Here is a 12,737-nt window from a genome sequence, read left to right as displayed (position 1 = left end):
ATGTGCAAATCTTTCATCTATTAAATCTGACATTGAACTGTGTGACACGACCTACTATCAAGATTTTAAAACACTGAGTTAACACAGTGTGACATGTACAAGTCCCTTGAAATTTTTAAAATCATACAGTATGCGCTAACCTCTAGAGGGTGGCTGTTTGAGTGACAAAGGGGGATGAGCATAATACTAGGAAGGTGTTCAGAATGTTTTAGATAATCAGTATTTTCTTATAATAATTTTAGGCCCAAAGATGTCACTTGTTATATTTAACAAACTACTTGTTCCTCCCAAACTGTTGGAAAAGACATATTGGACATCTTAGACAACAATAGTTCTTCCTACTTTAAGAAAACATGTTTTAGTACAAGTTAGATCCTTACTTATCAACAATCCTTTTAGACTCGGGTTTGTGTGATGTACATGCCTCAAGCAGATATATAACTTGATTTACCTTTGTTTTTACGGAGCGTCTCACCCCTTATGTCTCTTTCTGTCTCTGCAGTGCATCAAAACATACAAGTCTGACTGGCATGTGGTGACTTACAAGTATGAGGAGTATTCTGGAGACTTCCGCCAGCTTCCAAAGTGAGTGTGTGTTCGAGAACCAGATGTGCAAACAGGTTTTACTGACTGTACTTTTTGTTTCCAACCAGCGCTTGAAGTGGACCAGTACTCACTGGTACATAATACCAGCACTTCTAATTTTTTATCCTTAGCATATTGTCACTTTTTTTAGCGTACCACTACTTCTCATAAACATGCTGGTATGCAGCACCAGTGTCATCAACTGTAAACTATGACCAGTTCATTTTTGCTACACTACTCACACGACAGTGGTACAAAACATACCTAAAGCTAGTATTTCACTAGGATGCGACAGTTGGCGATTAGTCAGCAAACAGCATTTGCAAGAATCTCCAAAATGTCTCCAAACATTTGCGGAGGTTCTCAATTTCCTTTCATTGGTGGCAGTCTATTGCAGTCTAGTTGCTATAATTTTCAACACATTTGAAAGGTTTGTGTGACAATTTTTCTATTAAAATAGTTGCAGAGTTGTTGCTAGAATCTCAAGCCCTTCTCTGTTCTCTGTATTTTGACTCTTACAAGCCCCCTCTGACAGAAACCATTTCAGGCTATGGCCTTGATTGTCTAGGTCGAAAAACCACACAGGGGATAAATAATAATTATAAAAAAACTGGTTTAAATCTGCATATCTTCATTTTAAAAGTGTACTCTAGAAGAGTAAATCATAAACATGGGGGTTTCTGTCAAGGTGGGTACAGAGCAGCTGTGATGTGGGCGGAGGTGGGCTTTGAAATATTGTGCATGGCCTAGAATACTGTCTTGCAAGCCGTGCACATGAAAATAGGCCGTGACTTTCAAAAACTGATCACACAGAACATGGCAACACAGCTTGCCGGTGGCAAACTCAAAATTCAGTGAGACTGCAACTTAGTTTTTCACAATTTTGAGTAACCAACTAGCTCCAACAGTCATAGCCCAGTATACCGTAAAGTCTACCTTAATCCTCAGCCAAAAGCAGAAATTCATGACCTGCCCCCCCCAACGATACTGCCCAGTAACTGATTTAACCTGAACCTAACATGGATGTCTGCCATGTAGGCTTAGAAGCTCCTCTGCAACAACAATAGAAAACATCCTGTGTTTATTCTACAAAGATATACAGCTCTATTCTGGGAGTACTGTTGACTGATGTTATTAAGACTTAAAGGAAAATTCCACAATGCATTGTGTCCTTGGGCTATCCACTTTCCTTGAGTACAGGAATGAGCTTAACAGATGTTGTGTGTGATGCTGAAAACATTTAAGACTAAAAGTTAGACAAACTCTGCCCTTGTCCTTGAACATATTTATGCTTGTTCGCAAGAGAAAGCTGGGTCATGTAGAGTTCAAAGAGCAAATAGTCCTTCTGTGGTTTGAGTTGCACTTAAACAGCTGCACATTTGCAGCTACTCTCTTACATATTGAAGCATGACTGAATGGGTTAATATGATATGAGCAGCTACTCAGAAGAATGTGCCTTTAAAGAAATACATTTGGTATTGTCAAAACTTTCCTTTTTTAGTTTACATCCTATGTCCGATTACACAATAGGTTGCAAAAATATTCATTCCCATTGGCATTCTGTCAACTTTGCTGCCTTTAAAGACCATTGAGGGACTTGTATATTTTAATTTACACAACTATCACTTTAAAAAAGGAAAATGCAACAAAAAACAAAAAACACTTTAGCATGTATTCTTCAATCTAAGTAACTAATTTAATTTGTCCGGTTTCATTGATAAATATAACTTGAGTAATGTCAGAATATCAATGGAAATTTAAAATGTGCTGTCTAATATTTTTACTTAATAGAAGCATATATAAAGTAAAGCATATTAGTCCAATCACTGAACCCTGATGGACTTCATGACTAACTCTGGTGTATGAAGAAAAAAAGTTTTCATAGGCAATAATGGGTAAAAAAAATATAAGTCAGCACAAATGAAAAGACTCAAGGACTGAGTAAAATTTTATTTATCAAGTCTATTTATCAAAGTTTATTTATCAAATCAAACCAAATACATTTTAGATTTCTTTTTTATATATAACACACACACACCGACACACACACACACATTCATGCACACCCACACACACATATACACACACACACACACACACTTATCCAGAATTCAGGGCTGTGTCCTTGTTTTGCATCCAATGATTTGCAGAACAGGTGTGGAGTAGTGGGCAGAGCCTGCTCAGGCCACTGGACCTGATTAATTAAAGCAGTTTGTTGGCATTATTCTAAAAGGAAAGACTTTTTTTAAGAGGTAAAAACATTTCAAAAGGAGGAGATCACTGTGAAATTTAAACATAGTTTTACAAAAAAAATGACCCTTTTTATTGATTAGCAGTCTTTAGTCTTTTCTTTAAAGTCTTTCCACATCTTCACACGATCAACAGATGGATCTAATGTTACAGCGATCAACTTGAGGAGTGAACAGGGACTGTAAGTTAAGGGGTCACTATTGAAGTAATCCATGTCTGGGGGGTCAATGGGAAGGATGCCCAAGTGTTTCATGCACAACCCCAAATATGCATCTTCTATATAAATAGCTTTAACATGTCTGGATGCTTCAATGAGTTTTTTTGGGAGGTCTAGAGATACTATGTAGCCAAGACCAAAAGCATAGGGAGGGTAAGTAGAATCAGGTAAAATCTCCTCAGGCACATACCACCTATAGTCTGGATCCCTTAAAACTGGAGTACTGTGCACCACACGACCAATCATGTAGTTTGTCTTGGGAGCCTCCTGGAGCAATTTGACCATTTTGGGCACATTTACAAATATATCTGAATCAACCTTCATGGCGTAAGAAGCATTGGAGCAGAACAAGTTCAGCCACTCCAGCATCACCATGGTCTTAATAGTCAAATTCTTGTAGGAGTCCACAAAGTCACTCTGAATCAGGTCTCGATGCTCTTTGCTTTCCTGCATTAGACGCTCGTGGACCTGCTGGGCATCTCCTCCAGTTTGCATCCCCAGCAGGAAGAACACCCTCATCACTTTATCTAGAACCAGGCCCTCACTTCCCCAAGTGCTGCGGACGGCGTCACGATGAGCTCTGTTATGTGGCGCCACATGAATCATAAAAACCACATATGGCTTCTCCTGCTCACATCTGTGTGGCTCGTTTATCGTAAAGTGGTACTCATAAGGATACTCCACAAGGTACGGTCCAGGATTTACGTATGGAACCGGGGTCATTTGGGCAGGTTGAGTCTGTGGCACCTGTTGAATCATCTTCACAGTAACTGTGGTCTGGTTTTTCATCAAAACATGAGCATGTTTTGATGAAATATTCTGAGTTTGAGGAAGTGTAGCTAAGGTGGCCCATTGTTTAGGGTACCACTCAGGTGCAATGTCCTTTTTGCTGATGTAGTTGAAGAAAAGCACAGCTGTCAGAACCAGAATAAAGAAGAGGCAGCGATGCTGTGACAACCATCTCTTGTTTCCAAGTTTGTCATTATTCACCAATTTCTGTCTGAAAGAAGAGAAAAAATCTTAGTTTTTATGAATATAATAAAATATTTTGTTATATGCTGAACAAAATAATAAACTCAACACTCTTGTTTTTGCTCCCGTTTTTCATGAGCTGAATAAAAAAATCTAAGACTTTTTCTCTCAAATATTGTGCACAAATTTGTGCAAATCTGTGTTAGTGAGCACTTCCCCTTTGCCGAAATAATTCATCTACCACACAGGTCTGGCATATCGAGATGCTAATTAGACAGCATGATTATTGGACGTGTGGCACAGCACTGACTGCAGGAATGTCTACCAGAGCTGTTGCCCTTGAAGTGAATGTTTCTCTACCATAAGCGGTCTCCAAAGGCATTTCGGAGAATTTGGCAGTACATCCAACCAGCCTCACAACTGCAGACCACGTGTAACCACACCATCCCAGACCCTCCACATCCAGCAGCTTCACCTACAAAATTGTCTGAGACCAGCCGCTTAGACAGCTTCTGTAGCAATTGGTTTTCATAACCAATGAATTTCTGCACAAACTGTCAGAAACTGTCCCAAGGAAGTTCATCTGCAACCGACTTGAGTGGGCAAATGCTCACATTTGATGGTATATGGCACATTGAAGAGGTGTTCTCTTCATGGATGAATCCCAATATTTACTCTATAGGGCAGTTGGCAGACTACATCTATGGCGTTGTTTGGGTGAGAGGTTTGCTGATGTCAGTGTTGTGAATTAAGTGGCCCATGGTGGTTGTGGGGTTATGGTATGGGCAGGAGTATGTTATGGATAACGAACACAAGTGCATTTTATTGATGATATTTTGAATGCAAAGAGGTACCATGACGAGATTCTAAGGTCCATTGTTGTGCCATTCATCCATGACCATCACCTCATGTTGCAGCATAATGCACAACCCCATGCTGAAAGGATCTGTACACAATTCCTGGAAGCTGAAAACATCCCAGTTTTTGCATGGCCAGCATACTCACCAGACATGTCACCCACTGAGTGTGTTTGGGATGCTCTTGATTGAGCAACTTTGCACAGCCATTGAATAGGAGTGGACCAACATTCCACAGGCCACAATCAACAACCAGATAAACTCTATGCAAAGGAGAAGGAGATGTGTTGCCCTGCGTGAGGCAAATAGTAGTTACACGGTTGTTTGGTTCCCCCACCCACACACACACACATACACACACAAATACAGTCAAAGTAAACTGCACATTTTAAAACAGCCTTTTATTATGGCCAGCCTACGGTGCACCTATCAAATAATCATGCTGTCTAATCAGCATCTTAATATGCCACACCTGCAAAGTGGATGGATTACCTCAGCAAAGGAGAAGGGCTCACAAATTTGTGAACAGTATTTGAGAGCAAAGGTCCTATTGTGTACATAGAAAAAGTTTTAGATTGAGTTCAGCTCATGAAAAATGGGATCAAAAACAAAAGCATTGCATTTACATTTTTGTTCAGTATATTAAGTTAATGAAATTCCAAAACAACTTTTACCTGACAGCAATTTAGGACTTCAGAACACATTCATCTTTTAAAAATTTAAGCTCACGTTTTCAGGTTTGCGTAAACTCATAGTTCTTCTCTTTTTTAAAAATGGATTCAAAGAGGAGAATAAACACTTTCAAAGCATACATACCTTTGGCTGACCTTTACAACACCACACTCCAACATGCTGGCACTGTGTTAGCTGTAAATGTAGCTTTGGGGGGTTTTTTTCTAGCAGGAACAGAAAAAAAATTAAAAAAATGTTTCTCCATTGAAAAGCTCTTGACAGGACTTCAGTGATCCGCTGGAACTCACCTGTCCGTTATGAAAGGCTGAAGCTGCACAGGGGGGAAAGCATAGCAGACATTAGTCCTGGTTTCTGCTCTCTCTGTGATTTTTTTTTTCTCACCTACAGAATCTCCGCTTCTTTGTTCTGTCTCTAGCTTTCTTTATCTTGTGTTTGGCCCTCACTCATTTGTTGGAATGAAAACAAGTAAGAAAAGACTCATTTACTTGACAGTGTTTAGGCTCTTGACAGCTTCATTACTGCCATCCACTGAAGGTGAAAGGAAGGTTTTGTTTTTGCCCATGTCTGATCTTGTGTGTTTGTTTATCTGTTAACGAAACATCTCATGAACCAGGGTACACATTTTATGAAACTTTCAGAAAATGAGCATTAGATGTACATCGACAAACACTAACTTACTGGAGTCAACCCAGTGCAAAACAGCTGCGACAGTCAACTGTCCTTAGGAAACATAAAAATGACTATAACTCTATGAATTTTACAGATATTGAGATAAAATTAGGTGCGGTGGTAGTTGAGCATCACCCCCAACACATACTCTGAGTGCTACAGATAGAGTAATATTGTTGCTTAAAACTTTAGCATTAACTGCTGGTGTCAACCCTGTTTGCCTGTTAGAATATCCCATGAACCACTGGATGGATTTTGCTGAAACTCAAAAAGTAATCATTGGATGAACATCTACAACTGATGGACTTTCAGAGTTACTTCAATTCAAGATGGCCACCACAGCAAATTGTCATTAGCCAACACAAAAATGGCTTTAATCAGCCAGCAAGCATGGAAACATCTGCACTTCCTAACAGTACCACAGTGTTGGTTTATGTGTCGCCATTTTAATAGATTTATTATAAATAATTTTTAAAAAGTAAGTAACAAAAACAAACGATGCGGTTGCAAGATTTGATAAACTTTGATGACTGACGTCGCTCTCTGGCCAGTCAACGGCCACTTGGAACCCTGGCTAAGGAGGTTCCAAGAAGCGAGCTGAAAGTGGACTCTGAACGTGTGACAGGTCGACCAGAGAAGAGCCGAGTTTCGTCCCTGGAAAAGAGCCAATACTCTGAGTGCTGACATTTCTCACAAGACATCATATCATAAGATTTGCATGAGGCCATTTCCTAGGCTTTCCCAGAGCAACTATATCTTTGTTCCGTTTAATCAAGATTGATTTACTAATTTATTTATTTTTGTTTAAAACTGGGATGCAAGCTGGCGGGCAATTAAAGCCTTTTCTTTCTAGGAATTCTAGGCCTTTAATTTTTTTTTAAGATTTATTCTTATTATGTTCTATTTTAACTTCTTTAACCTCATGTCTTCTGATGTATAACTAGATGAAATCCCTGTGGTCACCTTAACTAATTAAATAAAATTACATGTAAAGGTACAAAGTATTGTATGAACAGCTATTTTATGCACTTTAAATGTCAGTTTCACTACTTTTGTAAATGAGTTTGCGCTTTTCAGTTTGCATTATCACATTAATTTAGATACTCTGAAGTCCACTTCCTTTTTATTGTAGCTTTAATTTGTAACTACAACAAACACAACCTCAAAAATTCAGCAGCATCTGGTAGAAAACATTTCCCTCAGAAAATGCATTCTCTGTGCCTAAAAAAAAAAAAAATTGAACTCAGGTGTCCTTTTCTATGTTTTTAAGTTTTACAAACATATACTGTAATTCATGTATGAAAATGATTTTCAGCAGTATTGAATGTTTTTAATTTCTCCTATTTTTTTTGGTATTAGTAGAACAAACAATGTTTTTGAACAATTAGTAAATTAAATTGAAAAATTAAAAGCAAGTGCCCAAAAAAGAACAACAGGTCAATGCTAAACTAAATAAATAAAATCCAAGGAAGCCAATGTTCACAAACAGTATGAGGACACAGGGTTTCAGGAGGTTGATCTTTATTTGTTTTTCACAAGTGTTGCTTTTACTCTGTAGAATATTTTTAGGTTACTGTACATTTGTGTTTAAAACATAAAATGTTGTAAATAAGCCCTGCGATGGATTTGCGACCTGTCCATAGTGTAACCCACAATTCACGTGATGACTGCTGGAGATAAACACCAGGTTCTCAAGAGAAGTGGGTAAAGAAAATGGATGGATGGATGGATGGATGAATGAATGGATGAACAGATGAATGGAAATAAAGTTAATTTCTAATTATGCTCTTTTGTAGTCAGATTGTAGTTGGATAAGTGTTTCAGTTCTTTGCATAGCACCCGCCACATTTCAGGCCAGTGTTTTAGACTAAAATTATCTTATGATGAATGTAGCCATTTTGGTCAAATCTTGTAACTGACGTTATGCACAATCTCATGTGAGAACTGTTTGCACTTATAAAAAATGTTAGGGATGACTCTCAGCTACAACCACACCATATTTTGCTCAATACCTGTAAAACTGATTGAGTTACAGATGTTTTTGTGTTTCTTGAGGTCATTTGGTAGTGGCAGCCATCTTTAGTTGAGTTAACTCCAAAATGTGTTCAGCTGTATGATTATGATTACTTTCTGAAAGTTTCATTACAGTCCATCCAGTAGTTCATGAGGTATTTTGCTAACAGACACATTGGCAAAGTTTTAAAAAACTAATCTTGAGTTATTTTCCAGAGTAGGTGTTAGGGGATAACTCTCAGCTAATAGCACACCAAATCTTAGCTAAATATCTGGAAAATTTCCTAAGGTAAACCCATTTTTATTACTAAGGTTGCTTAGTAGTAGCAGTCATTTTGAATGGGGTTAACTCCAAAAGTTAATTCATTGCAGATGTACATGCAAATGTTATTTTCTGAGAGTGTCTTTAACATTTGTCCAGTGGTTAATGAGATATTTTGCTAAAACAACAGACAAGTAAACACAGGGAAAGAAGTTATTGCCTTTGGGCGATGATAACCAGTGCATTCTGTTCATACTTGTACAATAGGAGTCAAACTTACCTTTCATTTTGTGGATTTCCTTCAAGAAGAGTCCACCTGTGTCTGCTGATTTTTTCAGTTTTGCTGTAAAGATTTGTGATGAGAGGCTGTGGTGAGTTGGATTTACACTTCTCCTGTGTAGTTTGTTTCATTTGACACTCAGTTAATTGATTTTTATGACATGTGTGAATGAGTCTTTTTTTATTTTAGAAAGACTGGTGGATTCATATTTTATCTTTGTCACTCCAGCACTGAGGACACAAAGTTACATATCTGCCAACGACCTCAGCCTTGAACAGAACGTCATCATCCATGTTGCGTTCTGACTTTCAGGAAAATCTTAAAGCTTAGCCCTCCTGAAGCACTGAAAGAGAGAGAGACAAATAGAGGTAGGCCTTGTAACTGCAGGTTGACCCGAGGGCCATAGGAGGTTTAATGATGATGAAACAGAACCCATTTGGTAGGAGCTGTTTTTTTGAAACATCAACTTTATTTTTGTTGACTCCTATATTGGTTAACACATGCAAGCAGTACAAAAACTGAACCATGACTTTGCATTCTGATCTTAAAAAAAATGCATCATATTTTTTAAACAGCATTTCAACACCTCAGATGCATTACAAAAGTTAGACCCGTCCTAAATCTGATTGGAAAAAAGGTCTTATGCTTCTTTAGCATATATAAAGAATTTGTTTTTTAGGCATAAAAAAAGGCAATTATGACTTTTGTTATTTCGTACAAGAATAACCTTATTGACACTAAAATACTATTTTATGTCCTTGGAACAGTGTTATCTTTGGTTTTGTATCACACTGATAGAAATATTTCAGTTTTTGTTGGCACTGATTTTAAACGACTGATAATAATTTCTTTCAATAAACATTTATTTATCTGGACACAGTTTTAAAGTCCAAGGACCATACTCTTTACCAGACATGTTTTCAAAAAAGAAGTGGATTGGGTAGGAAAGTGAAGCAATTGAGCCATGGGGATAAACCCATTCAAATGATCATAAAATGGAGCTTTATGGTGAATTTTGGCAGTTTAAATGGTACAAACTAAAGCTTTCATGAAACCTTTTCTGACAGTTTGAATAACACAAAATTAAAGTTATAAAATGAATCTTTTTGACATCTTGACTAAGAAAGCTAATGAAATATATCACATTCTCCAAAAAAAAAAATGCAGATTTTTTCTTTTTCATTTTTATGATTAACTGCAGCTTGTGTATTGTAAAAAAAAAAAAAAGATTTCTTACCTCAAGTTGTACTTTTCTGTCCACGAAAAGACTAAGTGGCTTTGACTGTGGGACCACTAAATGGGTTAATGTGATATCATCAGCTGCTCAGAACAATGTGCCTTGCTATCTAAGTAACCGATTAAGTTTGTCACTTGCCTTAAAAACATTCTCTCTGTCATTATTCTGGCATTTAGCAAATAGAAATATTTTAATATATAAAATAAAAAGTACCTCGTCCAAACACTGAACCTTGAGGGACTCCATGACTAATTCTGGTGTGAGATGACGATAACTTTGATTTTAACCATTTTACATCCATTCCTGTAATCTCAATATCATGTCTAAGCTTCTGTAATAGAATATTGTAATCAATTTTATCAAATGCAGCGCTGAGATCTAACAGGACAAGTGTGGACAAAAGTCCACTGTCTGAGTACAGGAAGATGTCATCAGTAACTTTCACCAGTGCTGTTTCTGTGCTATGATGAGCTCTAAACCCTAACTGAAACTCCTCAAATAGGTTATTGTCTGTCCAGATGTTCACACAATTGATTTGTAACTATTTTCTCAAGAATTTTCTCAAGCCATTTTTGTATTGGCTAATGTTTATGTGGCCATCGTAAATTGAATTGATTTCAAAAGTTAATCAGTTGTAGACGTACATCAAATGATTATTTTCTGAAAGTTTTAATAAAATCTATTCAGTGGTTCATGGAATAGTTTACTAACAAACACATAGAGTTGACTCAGTCTATGCGCTTGGGATCAGTCTCAGCTACTACCACACTAAGGTTTAGCAGGCATAGGTTAAAGGGTGACATGCATTGAAGGACTTGGGCCCCTGCCATAACTGCTTGCAGTTCTAATTTTATTTGTTGTCTTACAACATGAAATTTAATTAGATTTTCAATCTGATTAAACCACAGTTCTCCAACAAAATACTCCAGAATAATAAAGTTAAGTGGGAAAAAATAATAATCTGAGACTTGGATGAAAGTCCATCTTCCTGCAGGACAATGACCCTACACATTCTGCTGGCACAAAACTTCAAGAGTTTAAGGAGATCCAGTTGGAATGGTCCAGTCAAAGCTCAGACCTCAGTCCAAATGAGATCCCCTGGTTTGTTTTAAAGATTGTTCAACACAACCAGCACCCATCCAACATGAAGGAGCTGCAGCAGTTTGGTTATAAAGAATGGACCAAAACTCCACTGGTTAGATGGACCAAGATCATGGAGACAGACCTGAAGACACTTAATACTGGAACTGCTGCAAAAGGTGGCTCTATAAAGTATTGCGTCTTAGGTGAATGAAAACATATTCACGCACCATTGTTTAGTTTTATATTTTTGAGAATTATTTAAAAAAACACCTTTTCCCTATTTAATATGATTAATCTGAAGTATTTTTTGTACCTATAAACAAAATAAAAATCCATTAAATTCCACATTATAAGGCACCAAAACAGAGAGAATATCAAGAGGGATGAATATTGTTGCAACCTACTGTAAGTTTGTGGGTAGCCAAGTGGTATTGAATTGCATTAGCTCCTCAATCTTCTCAAAACTAAAGTTTTAAAGAATAAGAGTCATCTGCAACAGGTAAAATATTAATTGTTGATAACATTTTTGTAGGTGTAGATATACAGTCATCCAGGATATGACAGAGAGCTTTAAAACAAAGTACCTAAGGTTGTTTTTCTATTAGTTTAAGACATTTGACTTCTCATCCTTGGAGCTTTGTCAGTTCAAATTGAAAACTGCTTTTAATAAGGCAGTGAGCTGCTCACTCTTAGAATTTCACAACTTTTTCACAGAATCACACTTTAAAGGCAAGGCAACTTTATTCGTACAGCACATTTCAGCAACAGGGCAACTCAAAGGGCTTTACACAAACAATTAAAAACATCATGACAAAACGCAAAAGAACAATAAAAGCATATAGAAAGATAAAAATTGAAATGACAGACCTCAAAGAAAGAACATTTAAAAAAAATAAAAATAAGATCTGACTAAAAGCTGGAATAAAAGATAAAGGAATATAAAATATGCTGCCACCTTATCGTAGTGGAGGGGTTTGAGTGTCCCAATGATCCGTGTAGCTATGCTGTCAGGGGCTTAATGCCCCTAGTAGGGTCACCCAAGGCAGATAGGTCCTAGGTGAGGGGCCCGACGAAGTGCAGCCCAAAGACCCCTTATGATGAAGAAGATTATTGGACACAGTGTTCCCTCTCCCGGACGCAGGTCACCGGGGCCCCACTCTGGAGCCAGGCCTAGAGGTGGGGCACGTTGGTGGCCGGGCTTTCACTCATGGAGCCCGGCCGGGCACCGCCCGAAGAGGATACGTGGATCCCCCTTCCTATGGGCTCACCACCTATGGGAGGGGCCAAGGGGGTCGGGTGCAATGTGAGATGGGTGGTGGCCGAAGGCGGGGACCTTGGCGGTTTGATCCTCGGCTACAGAAGCTGGCTCTTGGGACATGGAATGTCACCTCTCTGGTGGGGAAGGAGCCTGAGCTGGTGTGTGAGGTTGAGAGGTTCCGGCTAGAAATAGTCGGGCTCACCTCAACGCACGGCTCTGGCTCTGGAACCAGTTACCTTGAGAGGGGTTGGACACTCTCACTCTGGAGTTGCCCATGGTGAGAGGCGCCGAGCAGGAGTGGGCATACTTGTTGCCCCCCCATCTTGGTGCCTGTATGTTGGGGTTTACCCCGGTGAACGAG

General features: G+C 38.3%; 1 protein-coding gene across 14 annotated transcripts in view; it reads left to right on the top strand.

The window, feature by feature from the left end:
• The window catches only part of dock9b (dedicator of cytokinesis 9b), a 124,656-nt gene that overhangs the window by 51,137 nt on the left and 60,782 nt on the right, over positions 1–12,737 (top strand). For all 14 annotated transcript variants that reach the window (XM_017426825.3, XM_017426834.3, XM_017426832.3 and 11 more), the window contains exon 4: positions 503–585. In XM_017426825.3, the coding sequence (XP_017282314.1) occupies positions 503–585 (83 nt within the window). The remainder of the gene's footprint in view (positions 1–502; positions 586–12,737) is intronic.

Source organism: Kryptolebias marmoratus, linkage group LG23 (assembly GCF_001649575.2).
Source record: "Kryptolebias marmoratus isolate JLee-2015 linkage group LG23, ASM164957v2, whole genome shotgun sequence".
NCBI lineage: Eukaryota > Metazoa > Chordata > Actinopteri > Cyprinodontiformes > Rivulidae > Kryptolebias > Kryptolebias marmoratus.
This window is presented reverse-complemented; position numbering and strand designations above follow the sequence as displayed.